This window comes from Heterodontus francisci, chromosome 18, assembly GCF_036365525.1.
Source record: "Heterodontus francisci isolate sHetFra1 chromosome 18, sHetFra1.hap1, whole genome shotgun sequence".
Taxonomy (NCBI): domain Eukaryota; kingdom Metazoa; phylum Chordata; class Chondrichthyes; order Heterodontiformes; family Heterodontidae; genus Heterodontus; species Heterodontus francisci.
In genome coordinates this window covers 27968009-27985557 of record NC_090388.1, presented here as the reverse complement: position 1 = coordinate 27985557, position 17549 = coordinate 27968009, and the positions used below count along the sequence as shown (strand labels likewise).

At 39.6% G+C, this 17549-nt stretch overlaps 1 protein-coding gene across 3 annotated transcripts in view; it reads left to right on the top strand.

Annotated features, from left to right (window-relative positions):
* The first annotated feature begins 590 nt into the window (after window positions 1–590).
* LOC137379512 (protein O-mannosyl-transferase TMTC2-like) overlaps window positions 591–17549 on the top strand; it is a 185209-nt gene continuing 168250 nt past the window's right edge. For 2 of the 3 annotated variants that reach the window (XM_068050449.1, XM_068050448.1), the window contains exon 1: window positions 591–923. In XM_068050449.1, the coding sequence (XP_067906550.1) occupies window positions 841–923 (83 nt within the window). In that variant the 5' untranslated portion in view covers window positions 591–840. The remainder of the gene's footprint in view (window positions 924–17549) is intronic. The other variant, XM_068050450.1, reaches the window with a different exon arrangement.

The following is a 17549-nucleotide window of genomic DNA, read 5'->3' as shown; positions in this document are numbered from 1 at the left end:
GGCGATGCTTTTTCAATATCGGGCTAAGTTAGGCAATTAATTATGACATTTTCTGATCATATTCACAGTGACAGGCGGAAATTCAGTTTGTATTGTCGAAATCTGCAGAGGGACGTTATTCAAAGAAACCAGTGGCAGATGTTGTCGTGTGGTGTTGACAATTTGGTCCACTCATCAATGACCAATAACTAATCGTTGCAGAAAAGCGTGTGCCAGACCGAACGGGAAAGTTGTTTCATCTCCTCTTGGATGAATCAAACTTCAGCACTGAAACATGCTGTGAATTTCAGCCAGTGCCTTTGGGTGCATTCAATTTAAACAATACACCTCCGATCGGTTTAAGCTAGAAATGGTGCAATTTGACAATTTCACATTGAGAGGATGGTGCCTTCCGAATGCGCAGACTGTGTCAGCGCTGCAGGTGCAGAGCGCTGAGTGACAGCAGCACAGACAGAGCGAGCTGCGCCTGCGCGGAACCCGGCTGGGTGAAATTGACCGGCGAGGGGGGGCGGGGCGCAGGAGGGGGCGGGGTTGTACGCATGCGCCTTGCTGCCTGCGGGTGTCCCCACACGCGGCTCTGCTCTTACAAGCAGAAACACACACACACACACACACACTCACTCACTGTTTGCAGCCTTTATATCTACATATGCAAAAAGGCGGATGGCTTAAATGTAGCCAGCCCGATTGCACATCGAGTCTGCGCCCTGGGGCGATCGGCAGAACCATTGCTGTCTGCTGCGGGGAAGAACAGAAATAAAACCAAAAAATAAACAGCCCGAGGATGTGGATCCATCCCAGCGAGCTGAAAAGAGGAATCGATGCGATCCTGTAGTAGACATGATTTCTGAATTGGTGAGCAGCGCGGTTGCTATTGCCCTGTATCTGAACACACTGAGTGCTGACTTCTGTTACGATGACAGGTAGGTATTGTTCTCTCTCCATACTTCCTGACTGAATCGCTTAAAACTGCCGCCAGCCCTAGCCGGGCAATTCATTTCTATGACTATCTGAATCTGCAGACGAAGTGATGGATGCAGTGTTCCCTCTGAGCAGGGAAGAGGATGCGAAATGACATCTTATTTGTGGCTACAACTTCCAGTTGTCTCACAAGCGTCTGCAGATACCGTTTATGTGAAATCTGGTGATCCAATTGGGAGAAAAATAAAGGTCGCCCTTCCTTGTCACCCGATTAGAGATAAAACTGCCCTGGATCCCAGCAAAATAGCCCCAAATTCCCTTCACCTATTTTGTTAGCTCCGGGAGTCACAAGGCGATTTTGTTTTTACATTTACCTGGATAACTGAAATCCGCATGCTTACCAGCATTGTTTTACAGTTTTAAAAGAAAAGTAATTCCTCTTTAAATATATATTTTTAAATGAGTTGCACCCCCTCCCCTCCGATCGAGAGGTGAAGAAGGAGTCAGCTGTGTTGTTTAAGAAACTGTGAAGCCTTCTGTTAAACCTAACAGTTTTGCTGGTGTTCCATTGGTGAATCTCAGTATTGTTGCAAATTGATTAAAAGCGTCCCCGCTATTGTGAATCTTGAGTTTAATTCAGTTTCCGGTGACTTAATCTGATTACCATTTAGTGGCTGCATAATTGGAATATATGAGAACAATCACGCCTGGATTAACTTCAGTGTCTGGGGTTTTCACGCTCTATTTAAATTAAACCGACCTAGAACTGACGGAACATTGACTTGATCGGTTCTCATCAGAGAACTACCCGAAGTGGTTGGTGCTGCAAGATTTGAAATGTTCTATTAAAAAGCCGATATTCAATCATTGGAGACATTTTTTCCCTGCTTCAGCTCAGCTTTTAGAGGGCCCGTCAGAGAGAAAAAAATAATTTGGTGTGGAACTGACAAAAGTGAAACCATTGTCAACAGCGAGCGATGCTCTTCACTGAAGCGTGTTTGCGTTATTTACAGTGAAATGCTTAGAGATAAGTTCAACCCTTTTCAAGAAGAAAATGATTATCAGCAAGTTTCATTGAAAGTACGTGGGCTTTGATAGGATCATTTTGTCACGTTGAATGATCAAGTCAATCAGCCTCCCTTCTTGCCAAGAAAAGACTATTGCCCAACAGTGAGAGCTTCTTCTTTAGGGAGGGGGGTCATCCTGAGTGATTGGAAATACGTTGAAATTAACAGTATGTATCTGTTGTGCGCAGTTCGACAATCAGGGACGTTTTCTTAAAATTAATGAGTAAACTAATGAGACCCGTCGAAGAGCAAATATGAAGAACAGAAAGGTCAGCGCGGGAGATTCCTCCTGTCGTTGGCTATCCTTCACAAGTACAATAAACACGTGTGTTTTAAGACGGCAGTCCAGGACAACCCATATAATGGTCTCACCAGCCCCTGTTGCTCTGAAAAATACATCTTCATGTGTAATTAAAATAGTAGGTGTGGGGTTGGGAGTGGTGAATTAATACACCAGGAGAGTGTTTGGTTCCTTGCCAACTTCTCAGCATCTTGGAGATAAGGTGCAGGAATATGGGCCCCGCTATTACTGCCTGGGATACTCATGTATCACCTTAACCTTCATTCGAAATTTCTGCTATTTTATTGGCGGCGTTAACACAGTTAGAATAAATTAACCCATTTAAAATAACTCATTTAAAACCAAATGGGTTAACGGTTTCACTAAAATAACAGAGAAAAGAATTTCAAAGGAATAGTTAAGAGTTTGTATGCTGGTATCCCATGGAGTCATTTCAGGACCATGATGTTTTGTCACTTAGCTTTTGCTGTCAGTACCTCCTGCTGGATATTGCTTTGAATAAACAGCAGGGAAAGTAGGGTACTGGAAGTTCGGACTAAATGTTGAATCATTTATTTTCTATACCCATTCTCAGAAGTTATATAGAAATGACAGCTTGAGATCAGCTAACCAGATACCTCATGATTTTTTTTAGCGGGGATGGTGGATTTTTGATTTTGAGTTGGGTATTTTGGGTTCTATTTTTCAACCAGCAGTCAAGGGACTGCTCTTCCCCAGAATATTGCTTCAGATTGTGAAAGTTGTTTAAATAATTTGAAAATAGAATGTTGTCCTCAAACTGACATTTAACAGACCTCTCCAAACATTAGAAAAAAAGTGAATGTGATATATTATAATTACTTCAAGTCTGTTCTCAAATTGATGACTTGGGTGTACAGTATACTGTTGTAATTGGCATATTGTATGACAGCCGTTTGTGCAGCCGGTTTTTCCAGTAAAGACTGTTTGTTATAATATGCGCTGATTATTTGTCACTCGTGTTTCATTGTTATGGTGCCTTTCATGGCTGTTAACAATATTGTTCGAGCATGCAAAAGTGAATGAGGTAAATGATCATGTGATATATAGCATTGTGTGTATTTCATCATGAATCATTGGTTAAATAATCTTTTAGTATTCCAAATGATTATCTATGAGGTCTCCTACACAAGAGTAATGTCTCAGATCACACCGCACAACTTTTATTAAGACACTTGGAATGCCAAAGCAATTAGTCACTGTGTATAAAATAAAACGTGTTTTTTATATAAAAATAAATGCTCTTTACTGCATGTAAATAGTAGGTGGTTTCCAGTGAATTTATGACAGTAATGTAGTCTTATGGTTCAGCAGATGGGCATAAAGTATTTTAATTTATATCATGCCTTTCACAACCTCATCATGTCCCAAAGCGTCTTACCAATGAAGGGCTTTTAAATTGTAGCCATTATTATAATATTGGAAATATGGCAGCCAATTTGCATACAGCAAGATCCCACAAATGTCAGGGGTGTCACAGGTGTCAGTCGTGGCTTAGTTGGTAGCTTGCCTCCAAGTTAGACGTTTGTGGATTCCAGTCACACTCCAGGACCTGATCACAAAAAAACAATCAAAGCTGACACTCCAATGCAGTACTGAGGGAGTGCTGCACTGTTGCTGGTGTCATCTTTCAGATGGGTTGTTAAATTGACGTCCGTCTTCCTCCACAATTGGATGTAAAAGATCTCATAGCACTATTGCAAAAATGAGCAGGAGAGTCATTCCAGTGTCTTGACCAATATTTATCCTTTAATCAACATCACAAAACTGATTATTTGATCATTATCACATTGCTGTGTGCAAATTGGCTGTTGCAATTTCTACAACACAACAGTGAATACACTTCAAAAAGACTTCATTGGTGCTTTGGGATATCCTGTGGTTGTGAAAGGTGTTATATAAATGCAAGTCTTGTTTTATTTATTTTTTACAAATGGCAACAAATTAAATCCCAGATCATTTGTTTCCAGTTTTGGTTGAGGGATAAATGTTGCCCAGAACACTGAGAAAACTCCTCTGCTCTTCTTCAAATAAGATGCCATTATATTCAAGCTAGTATTCCTATACTGCAATGTGCATCTAGCATATTCAAATTATGCTGTCAGCTGCATCTCATTATGCATCACATTGATCTCAGTGACAAAGCAGCTTTGCATTCATTGAAATCACAATGAAATTCCTGGTCTGCTACATATCACATGTTCATTTGTCTTTCACTTTTGCATGCTGTGCATCTTAGAATATACATACCATATTGTTCTTTGTGGATTCATGGTGACATGCATGGAGAATACCATTGTGAACATGCTCAGAGCTTTGTTATTCAGGTAGCTTTTTTAATGTCATGAAACAGTAGATGGCAGTGGCTAAATTTGGGTGACCTCATGGATAGCATGGTCCAGATTTCACTGTCAGTGGTGAAGTGATGGTGCTTGCTGCTGACCTTAAAGAAAGTTGCCCACATAGATTAGTGACCTCTGTGGCATGGATTTCCCATTTCCCAATGTTAGTTTGAATCTGGTGCAAAGTCAAGGGAATCTCCAGGCATTCAGCAACTTTGCTGTCATTAAGCAGGGTAAGCAGCCAATCACATTGAAGTATTCTCACAGATCATATACCTGGAAGTAAAATGCACTGAATTTTTGACTTCTTATTAAAATTTTAGAGAATGAAATAAGTGACTGGGACACAAACATGGGATTATGGTAGAAGCTGAAATTTCATAAACTTTTAAAAAAGTATTCTAAAAATATATGAATATTTTAATATAAAATTTGACATTCCAGAAACATAAGATTAGTTTTCCAGGGATAGTAAGGCTGTTCGGCAATAATTATGTACTTTATATGCAGTTAAAAGCCCAGTAACACCTCATTCAACATGGTGTAGCTTTTTCAAGTGTTTTTACAGCAAGACTAGTAGCGTAAAAGGCCATGTTTTTATCAGTTCAGTAATTTCTGCTTGATTGCAGTCTGGAGGAGTCTCCACCAACATATCCTATGGGAAGCATAGAATCACTGAAAGCACCTTCTGGATTTCTGTGTTTAAGTGCGCATGCGTGGACTCCAGAAGTTTTTGTCAATTTCAGAGGAGTAATGATAGCGAATGCTGACAGTTTTACGATCATTACTACCGTAAAATCTGAGGCAGACGTATATTCAGAGGATTGAAGTTATGTTACCTCTGGTAAGTAGCCCAACCAATGTGAGATGACCTTGTCTTGTTCCTTGGATTTTCAGTGTTCTCAAGAGTCAGATTGGAACCTGACTGTTAAGAGTAACACTGCTGCTTTCACATTGATATACGCCAGAAACCGTTTGTAGCAATTCAGAAGTGGTAGCATACTGGTACTGATAAAATCCCCAGGCTTTATTCTCATTGTGAAGTAATCTAAAGCCTAGAATTGTATTTTCCTGAAAGTCTTCCAGTGTCCTGTCTGTTATGGGAAGAACTGGTCTCTCTCAGTTTGTGGATTAAGAGTGCAAGACTTGTGCAACAATTGAACACGTAACCATCTCTTGAGTTGAAAACAGTCCAATTCTTCCCAAATGCCATTGTTTGCCACTATGTGTTCAAGTCTGTATAGCCTCGTCTACATAATGCTGTGAACAATGCATTAGATACATCGCTGCTTGAAAGTTAAGGTGTGTATGACACTGCTGTTGCCCATAAACAATAACTCATGTAACCCCTCTTGTGCAAGACATTAAAATACTGAACCATATCTTTATTTCATGCCAGCATTCGGAAAGTATCCTTGATTTTTGAATCCAGGTTCTGCTGGAAGTTTCAATCTATGAAGTCTAGGGTCTAAATTTAACTCCCATCAATTACATTTATAAGTTCAGTTCTTGAACATAATCAAGATATAATAATGTAACAGCAGGTGCAACAATTACATAACTTGAGTGCTTTATTTGTAACTTTGGTTAAAAATAACTTACATTTCCCTCCCCAATAATCTTAACTATTCAGTAGGTTACAGTGAAAGACAGTTGGGAGAGACCATGTAAATAAGCAAAATAAACTGATTGTGATTTCCTCAACTCTTAATTTTTATCTTTAATAATATTGTTTTTGCACTGTCAACAGTGGAAGATTGAATTCATTTCAGATTAGTATTTATGAAATTAATCAGATCACTCAAGCATTTGGATCAGAGTATACTTTGAGTTGTATCAAGCTGTCTACATGATTGCATAATGCAGTTAAGAATGTGTCCAACATCGAAGAGCAGGTCAGATTAGATAGCACGGCAGTCTGATTCTAATGAATTTGCATCAGCGCTAACTTTAAACTGGAATTATGGGTGGAGATTTTATCAGCAGTCTAATACTGCACCAAATTAATTTCCATGTTCAGGGCTGAGCTCAACATAGAGCAGCAGATTAAAATGTAGGTTTCTGAATTCTACTCGTTAGCAGGTCACCCCATTGTAAACACAGTTGCATTATGTGGAGCAAGATAACTGTGGTCATTAGCAGATCTATTTTAAGCTGTATTCCCTGTGATGTTTGTTAATCTACAGTAATTGAAATTGTTAACCATTAGCACTAAGGATTAATATTTCTAAGATGGTGCATTATAATGACAAAAAACGTCAACATTTTTCTTTATAATTAAATGTGATGTCATATTTAGTTGCTACAATATTAGATTTAAAGTTGAAATCTGGAAATGTTAACATGTTAAAAATAAACTGACAGTGTAAACTACCAGTCTGTTCTATTGATCTATATAGTAATTGGTTGGAGAATTATAATGTGCAAATGCAACTTTCTATTATTCTCAAATAACAGATTTTTTGGAAACTTGCATTAAGTGATTTACTGCATTTCTTCTGGATTAGACATCTTGGCAGTAACCTTGGTGTTTTGAGTCAAACATTTCAGCCACCTATCTGAAGCCAAATGGATGCTTTATCAATATTTCTGTCAGCTCTGGTATTACATGCAGTAAATTTGCTGATATGATTAGAAAGACTTGTGTTATTTTTCTCTGTTTCCCTTCTGTTTGCAGCACTGTTTCCCCTCTGGTTTCCCAGACACTAGTTAAGTCATGCTAAAATGATTACAACATCTTTTCTCATATTTAATTCAAATAAATATTGAAGCCAGCACATCATTTCCTTTTAACATTGCCCCATCTGAATGCAAGATGAGCAAATCTTGAGAGGTTAGGAACATTTAATACTTAATCAGCTGTACTGTATCCAGAGTTGCTGTTTGCTATTGTGCCCAATGCGCAACTTTCATGGTTGAAGTAACAGTTTAGTACATTGTAAATTCTTGACAGTAGCTACACTCCACTGCCAAAATATACTCGAAAAAGGTCACATAAGCCTCTCGTCCCACTAAACTAGAAATTGTTTTTAACATCTGTTCAAAAATAGATGGTGTAATGTTTATAACTAAAAATTCAATTCTTAAGGCAAGGGGTTCTGTGATTTTTTAACCCAAAATTCTTCTTAAGCAATCATTTTTGAAAGTTATTGAAGTCACAACAGGAAAACTCCATTTAAGAAATTACAAAACAGCACAAAAATCCTTTTTACAATGTCATTACTAATCACAAAGCACACAAGTATTAGGAGCTGGGTTGGTAATATCATTGAGCAAGGCTGATAAAAGACAGAGCACAGAAAGTTACATGCTCTGTCAAAACCCTTTTCTGTCAAGCTGTTTGCAGATCTAAAGTTTATTTATACTAGTTAGAAAGATATCTAGTATTAGGCATATCTGAAAAAAGAAATAAACTATAAATTGTTAAAAAGGAACAATTATCTGAGTCAAACTGTGTGTAATTCTTTTCTTAACTCTTTCAACACCACATTTGTGTGTTTGGGTTTGAAAACAATGGCTTCAAATAATTTGAGTAAAGGCTGTTTGGATTAAATATATAATTATATTTCAACGTAGCTTTACAATAAAGCTACAGCAAATCTCTTTCACTAATAATCAAGGCCACTGGTTGGCAGTGTTCATGGAAAAATGCATGGAATTGTGGAATGCAATCCCCAAAACACTGGTTAAAATTTTGGAATCTCATATAATAAAAACAGAATTTGATTTATTCAATCATTATAAATCAGTGGATGGAATCATGGAATGCTACCCCAAAACACCACTTAAAAATCCCAGAATCTATGTAAGGAAAAGGAAATATGATTTATCCAGTCATTGTAGAGTAGTAGCCCTGCTTACAAATAGTCCACTCATGCTATAGAGGGAGACAACTGGGAAGAGTCCACTTGTTCTCAGCTATTCTTTACAGACCTAATGATTTTAACTGATGTTCCCATGTGGAATGTCTGGATTCTGGAATAGAATCAACTTGCAATTGGTTTTTTAACAGTGGAACAGAGTGAAGGAGATACAATAGCTTCCAAAGAACTGGACAGTTATCAACTCGGGGATTGCAGCGTATGATTGGTTATTGTACTCAATTATCCCTGAACAGTATTAGACTGTGCATTCAATCCAACTTGTTGAGAACAGAATGTTTATTCTCATGTCTAATCTTAACAGTATATCGTTTATGCACCTGCCAAATTTGTAGCTAAGTAAAGACTTGAGTTTGCATTGTGTGAGTTATTGATAAAAATGTGACTTGGTATAACAGTAGTCTTTTTGGTCAAGAATCAACTTGCATTCAGAGAATCTTTTTTATTCATTGGGCCACAGATTTACTTTATTGTGGGTTCATCAAGGTAAGAGATATCAGTGCTGGGTAAAGATCAGGATAAAACAATCCCAGATCAAGTATAGCCTAGATATACGAAAATAAATTTCTTTCTACGCTACTGCAATAATGCATCTGAACCCAACTCAGAAAGAACCCTTACTGCACAAGTGTAAAATTTCTAATTTTCCATACTGTCCATTCTTGCAGTCTCTCTTTCTCAGGATACAGTAACACAACACTAACGCCATTTGCAACAATTTCCTTTCTAGTTTGCTGTAGTTCGGGAGCTAATTTGCATGAGATTTTGAACCAAGGCCCCATCTGCCCTCTCTGGTGGATGTAAAAGATCTCACAGCACTATTTCAAAGAAGAGTGGGAAGTTTTCTCTGGTGTCCTGGCCAATATTTATCCCTCAATGAAAACCTAAAAACAGATTATCTGGTCACTATCATGTTGCTATTTGTATGACCTTGCTGTGCACAAATTGACTGCCTCTTTTACTGCATTACAACAGTTGATGACTTTTCAAAAATACTTCATTGGCTATAAAATGCTTTGTGGCATCTTGAGGTCATGAAAGTTGTTTTATAAATATAAGTCTTCCCTTTTCAGACAGCCCTACACAAATCCCAAAGTGAACTAATGAAATAGGAGGTATATGAACGTTAAAGTAACATCAACACTTTGGTCAGTAATGGCAGAGCTGGTGGATAGAGCCCCAGGTGGTAAAAAGCATAGCAGCATATTCATTTACTTTTGTTCTGCAGGTAGATCATTCTGTACTGACTCAGCAAAGAATAATTTGGAAATCAAGCTTCAGCATTTAGTGGAAGGAGCTTAACCATCAATTTATGTTGTGATGCTATGCCATCATAATGTCTCAGTGCTGCATGTGAAAGAAATTGGAGCTGGTAAATCCATACAGCTCAAGACATTGGTTTCAATGAGGGAAGGGTCATGTGTTTTAGGTGTGAGCCCATCATCTATTGAGGTGGGGAGGGTGGGGTGATGCACAGGCTGCAGTTTCAAGTCCCAAATATCCTGAGGAGTCAGATACTGATTTGGCCCTGTGATAACATTTCAACTTTAGTATCACAGCCATGTTAACACTGGAGTATAAATGAACCTTCTGCTGTGAAAGTTTTGGAGGGCTCGACAGGGTAGATGCTGTGTGGCTGTTTCCCTGGCTGGAGAGTCTGGAACTAGGGGTCATCGGCTCAGGATAAGGGGCTGACCATTTAGGATGAAGATGAAGGGAAATTTCTTCAGTAAGAGGGTTGTGAATCTTTGGAATTATCTATCCCAGTGGCCTGTGGATCTCAGTCATTGAGTATGTTCAAGGCTGAGATGGATAGACTTTTGGGCACTGAATGAATCAAGGGATAGAGCAGGACTGTGGGGGCAGAAAAGAAAGACATGCATTTATATAGTGCCTTTCATGATCACCAGCCATCCTAAAGCACTTTGTAGCCAATGAAGTATAGTCATTGTTGTAATGCATAGGAAGTGCAGCAGTCAACTAGTGCACAGCAAACTCCCACAAACAGCAATACAATAACGACCACATAATTGATTGCAGAATAAATATTGGCCAGGATACCTCCCCTTGAAATAATGGCATGGATTCTTTTACATGCACCTGAGGGGCCTCGATTTAATGTTCATCCAAAAGTCTGCACCAGTGCCAACCTTGATCTTTGTGTTTAAGTCCTTGAGGGGGGCTTGAATACACAACCTTCTGATTCAGAGACAAGGGTCTGACCAACTGAGCCATCTCTGACTGGAGTGAGAGTGAGACTATCAGTCATAACCTTATTGAATGGTGGATCAGGCTCGAGGGGTCAAATGGCCTACTCCTGTTTCTCTTTCTTATGTTGTTAAGTCACACTTTAATTTGTGAACTTTGGATTGGGGTTGCCAAAACTAGTTTCACTTATACCCTCAACAATTGCACCTTCCAGATTCACAACATTTTGAATGTTGTTCCACAGGGTTCTGAAGAGCATGAGAAAGCCTAATTCAGAACTAAATAAATTGGACTCCCCTACATCAACTTTTACAAAGTTGACAATGTTAAAGAAATTTCAGAAGTCTTTTTGTCTCTTTCATTGGAGTCGTGAACTTCTCAAAAGATTTTTGCATAAAAAAAGATACAATGATAAGGAATTTGTGGTGATGAGGGTCTCAGCTTGAACAATGGAAATATGAAGTGCTCCGGTGAAACAAAAGAAGTTTTGCTATTATTACACTTTAACATTTCATTATTACCTTGCACTGCCATTTACTTTATATTTGCTCCTATCTGGTTTGCCCTTTATAGCTGATGACTGCACACATCAGGCGGTTGCTGGGAGTTAAACGTTGTGCATACTATAGATTCAGTGTGTAGCTGTGCTTATCCACAACAGGAACTAAGCTACTTACATACCTTTAACTGGGGAAAAATGTGAATTAAGTATCCCAAGTAATGGCAGGAAACAATATTCCCAATCTTCAACACTGTGGCTCTCATTCAGTCATATGGGTAAAGCTGCTATTTTAAAAAATCCTATTGGTCTGAGTATTCTGCATCATGTTGCTACATGCTGTGGTGGAGATAAAAGTGTTTCGTGCAGGAAAATAAAATGCCTACTGGTTTTATAGGATGCTTTTGAGGTAAAATTGCTAAACAAAATTATATTTGTACTGTTGGGTAAGCTTAAAGGAGAATTATTTGGCTGTTTAATGCTAAAAATCATATATGAAAGCATTTTTTCTGATTTCATTTCATACTCATTACATTTATAATGTATTGGAGTTAAAAGGATGAGGGTAAAGGGACTTGAAAGCAAAAGAAAAAATGGTGTCTAATGAAACTAACTCGTGCACAGCCTGGTAGAACTTGCACCATCAGAGTTAATTGGCCTAGGATGGCTTTCTTTTGATGGTGGTATAAAATTCAAATGTAATTTTAAAATAATTTTGGTGCTGCAGCTGACAATCTACCATTACATCATATTTTATAGCAGAGAAACACGCCAGTTGGCCCAACTGGTCTATGTCACCATGTATGCTCTACACGAGTCCTCTCCATTATTACTTAAACTCACACTATCAACATACCCTTCTATTCCTGTCTCCTTCATGTACATACCTAGTTTTCCATTAAAAGCATGTATGGGGCTAAATTTGAGCTTTGGGAGTAGGAAACAGGAGTCGGGTATGTTTCCCGGCCCTGAACCTGCACCCTGGGGGGGAAAACAGTCACTATTTTGGATTTTGACCAGGGCGTCCCCTTAATTGGCATCGAGACAGGTTCCCTGTCTAATTAAGGGAAGCAGGCAGGCTCTCGAAGCTGGAGGACCACTCAGAGGCTTTCCAGCCTGAGTGAACCAGCAGGCTGCAGTAAAAGATAAGTAACTGAGAGGGTGCTTCAACATGAAGGTGCCTTCTCACCAAATTTTTAAAAACCAAATAAAAAAAAAGCAGCCAGGCCACCACTTTAGTGGTGATGGGGTGGGGGAGGTGTGTGGAATCCCTGTACAGGGTGACCTTTGGCTGCACCGACACCCTGGCAGGCAGGGAGGGGCTGTACGCCTACCTGGAGCACTCCCCCCCACCGGCCTGCTGCTAGATGCATGCCTCCAGGCAGTTAATCTGCCTCTCATCTCATTGGAAAAATCCCAGTCAGCCTCCATTAACTGCCCTTAACAAGGCCTGACCTGTTGAGTATTTCCAGCATTTTGTGTTTTTATTTCAGATTTCCAGCATTCACAGTATTTTGCTTTTGTCCTAATGAGCCTGATTGGCTGCCTGCGTTGTAGGGGGCGGTAACCTCATCGGGCCCTAGAGCTGCCTCTCCTGAAATGGCCAGCAGTGGGAATGGGCTTAGGTAACCAGCATGCTGGCCAGCACGCGGGCCCCATCCACTGCCATTTCCAACCTCGGCGGGGTCCGAAAATTCTGCCCATAGAATCCAAACAGAGGCTCTAATTTCACTTTACAATTATTAACACTGAATATTGCAATATTGGATGCAAAAGAATGGATAATTTCCCAGCACCATAATTAACTCTGAAGACTGTATTCTAATAATTAGGGTGTGGGCCAATGGGGGGGGACAGGCCAGCTCGTTGATACCTCAGATGGGAAGTCCAGTCCATTTCAAGGGCTGGGCCTTACAAACAAGTTCCATACAAGTCCCCCAGTGCAGGTCACCGGCAGGAAGGTAGGTCCAAAGGATGAGGACATTGGCACCCTGTAACCTCACAGACCCTGATTTGCACAGATTTATGAGGCTCCTGCCTGCTTCAGATGGGAACCTAGGTGCCCAGCGAGAAAATTGGGGCAGAGTAGAAGCAGGAACAGAGTGTTAAGTCCAACACCTCCACTTTAATTCCCATTTCACAGGTGGAGGGAGTTAAAATCCCCCCTTAATAGTTAATTTGGGCAGTGAAAGTGTTTCAGCAGAATGGTTCCACATCTCACAAGGTCAACAAAATTAAATCACATGTTGGAATGTGCTAGGCATTCCTCTGCTCCTTCTGAAGGGCTACCTGCATTGGGGTGTAAATGTAGAAAAACATATTGAGTAAAGAAAGACATATCACCTGCACTGACATTTCTCATCACTTCTTGTTAATTGCATAATCATTTGTATGTTAAGTAGCCAATCCACTTGTATTATCTCACACACATGGACTCCTATCCACAGTGTGGAAATGGTGGTTTGGTTTCCACACTGCTGAGCATGCACTCATTTAAGTATCATTAGTTATAGCAGCATCAAAAAGGAAAGTCTCAACATATTTTGTAATACAGTAATGTTTATAATATGAATATTAATAAAATTTTCTTTGGATATTAATCCTGAAGTAAGCGACTAATAAACAGATCATTTGCAAGAACTTGAAACTAAACATCAGCTGACAAATTTTGATTAAAAAATTCAACACAGTTTAAACACAAGAAACATAAACTAAACCACAAAGTTCTACATTCCATCCATCCTCTATAATTTGTATGTATCTTCCTTCCATGTCATTTGAACACGGATATTACATATGTTTGGCCAAGAGCTGTAGAGATGGCCTGTTTCTTCACATCTAACAATGCTACTTGTAAACCACCGAATAACATATGTGGAATAGTATTTGCTCACTTTCCAGTTGTTCTTCTGCACCTCTAGAGAATCCCGTATCGCCTGGTGCCATTCCAGACAGCCTGGCTGGGATTGAGAAATCCTTACATAAACAATCACAAAGATAGAAGTCATAGTTTCCATTCTGTGGTGCACCATGTCAGTGTGCTAATGCAGTGTGGCACCAGACTGGTTACTTGATTACTTTCTTGAACCAGGCAGTTGAATTGGATTGGCAATTTAATGTGGACCATCGAGCTAACTTTGTGCAGATACCAAAGACAGTATAAATTAGATTCGAGCCAAAACAAAACTATATACAGAATCAATTAACTATATTTCACTTAGCACATTAGCATGATAACGAATGTAATGAAATGGAGAAAACTAAATGTTCAGTAAACTCAGTCCTGCAGATATATTTATCTAGCTGCAGTCCAGTTATGTTGTGTTTGACTTGGGCATGCTTAATTTCACTACTAATCTTGCCACTCGTGTAGTCATTTGGAGAGCTTTATATTAGGCATGAGGCATACTTTAGTTCTCAGGCTGTTACGTTTAGCAGCTGCCTCATCTGTTAGATTAAGGAGCATGCAATTGGTAGACAGTTCTGGGACCATATCAATGCCTAGAGGGGATTTTCTTCTCCTAAAATTAAGATTAATTATGCCGAGAATTAATTTTGTTACTACAGATTGCATCTGTGAAATTTGATTTGTCCCATTCATCAGAATTTGTCTTGTACTATCATCCATCTTCAAGATTTCTGCATATAAATATCCTCAATCTAGAACTGCTGCACTATGAATGTGATTTGAGCGTTGCTTATACTGTCTCTCCAGTATTAAAGTAACCTGACGCTTACTATATTTTTACGAGTCATATACAACATTGATGGCTTCTTATTAAAATGGCCACATAGCTAAATGTTGCAATAGTTGCATCTTTGTGATGATATGCAAATATGGGTCATGTTACAACCAGCTTTTTAGATAATTATTATCGTGTCTTGTATGTGAAGTACATACATGAAGTCTACAGTTGTAATTGTTTCCATGGAAAGTGCTCATCATACCATTAAGACTACAATTCCATATGGTGTCTAGACAGTAACTGCATATAGTCCTTTGTGATTTTTTTCCCCCCAGTTTTAGACACAGCATTTGGGATATTCAGTATTGGTTTTGTAAGTTCTGTCAAAGATAGGATCAGAAAACGTTTGTTCTTCCCACATAGTCTTAGATTAGAGCTTGACGTTGCAAGTGCTACAATGAGGATGTATGGTCATTTAAGTTGGGCATTGATATGCTGGAGGAACCTCAGAATGCATTTCTGTGAATTGTAGGTATCATATTGCATGAATTAAATAAATTATACTTGTGTGTTTATATATATTTTCACATCATTTTAAACAAAGTGGCCAAACCAGATCTGTTTGCTCCTTTGTAGTCAGGTTCTGCTGATTTCACAATCAAATATCAGACTTCTTGCTAAATCAAATGATTGCATTGATAATTTAAAGAACACCATTTCCTCAAACCTGCCATCTGCAGATTGAGAGGTTGTGGTTTGATGGAATAGTAGAGTTGGTCTTCATTTGAAGCCCTTCTTTCAAAAGGCTACTGACAGAATAATTGACCTTGTTTTTGGAAAATACATGCCCTTCAACGCTCATTGCAGTAATACAGTATACTTGCACTCCATGTGATGGATCTCTTTGGGAGATTATTGGCAAAAATTACTCTTATTTAGTTCCCAAGCCTGGTTCAATTCACATTACTGCTCTTCTCGCAAGCTGCATAGCCAGAGGTGAATTGTACATACAGTATACAATATAAGACAGCTATATAAATCATCGTTGTCATTTGAGATAGTGACTGAATAGCCCTGATGTTCATTATTTATTTATTTATTCTTTGATTTTCAGATAGTGAGGCCAGAAATTATCATTCATAATATTAGCACTCAATGTGTTTGTATGATGTTATTCTGCAAGTTATTTTAATGCAGACATTAGATTAAATATTGCCGTCATTAAAATAGCAAAGAGATAAATGGTATATACGCATTTTAAGTAGTCATCCACCATTATCACCAAAGCCAATTTCTAAACTATGTAAGGAAGCATGGAATAAAAAAAAGTTGTTCAGCTGATCAGGCTAGTTCCTTCCATAGACTACATAAATCCATTTTATGATGGACTCTACCCAAGCCATTAAATCCACTCAGTGAATTGTTAATTGCCCATGATGGGATTTGAGTTCATTGTCAGGGTGATTCTAGGGTTTCTCCAAAATGTTGTGGGCAGGAGTTTTAGAATCTGCAGGAATGGAGACAAACGGGCACTGAAAATAGCAGCCAGCCAGCATACCTGCTTCCTGTTGCTGTTCCTGCTGCTGGAGAATTTAATCAGCGGGGGGTGGGGGGGGGGAAGGCCAGCCCTGGAAACCTGCCCGATTCAACAATAAGAATAATTAATCTAGTTAAGGAGCTCATTGAGAGCTTGTTGAGGGCCAGTTTAGGAATTTGGTGGGGGCGCATGGGTTACACACTGGGTCAGGGGTAAACCAGGTGCATGGAAGTGGCAACACAGCGGGGAGACAGTCATGGCCATCCCCTGAAATTAGGTGGGTCCATAAAAGAAGAGGTGCAATCAGGTTTATACAGGTTGCAGGAAGAGTGTTCACTATGCGCTCGTGCAGTGCAGGGGGGGCTGTGACCCTCCAGGCATTGCAGGGGCATAAGAGGATGGGCTAAGGCTTCTAGTCATTATTGGCAGTCCAGCTGAGCGTAAGGAAGGTAACAGTTGGTAATGGGAGCATGACTCTCAGATCCGGTTCTGGTGCCTGGATTGGTCATGTGGTGCTCTGCAGTACGTTCCTACAAGGGTCTTGCGCATTGTAGTGGTCTGGTGCACTGTCCACAACATGGCTGTTCAGAGAGATGTGGACCTTGAAGAAGATGAAGCCCTGGAACAATTCAGCTCGTCAGAGGAAGAAGAGGAGCTGGATGTGGAAGAGGAGGTGGAAGAAGAGGAGAAGGAGGAAGATGCAGAATACAGAGGTGCTGCTGCTGCAGAAGGATGTGGCCGGGGCTGGCACAGGACTCAAGGGTCTCTTCAGGATGTCATCAATGTTAAGGATCATCTGCTCCAGGCATGTTTCAGCTGAACCCTTCTAACCGAGGAGGACGGCATGGTTGCACTTTGAGCTCCCTGTGAGAACTTCCATTGAAGACGCAGAGATCCACACTTACCGCCAATGAAGGATGCACATCTCCTGAGGTTTCACAGCCCCTCCTTCCAGGACCCTTGCTTCAATTCACCACCTCTTCCCTCTTTTCCTATCTTACCATTAAAAAATTGAAGCTCACACGTCTGGAGTTATGTGTCATTATTTACATAGTATTGGAAAAGAGTAGTGCACATTTACAGATGAAA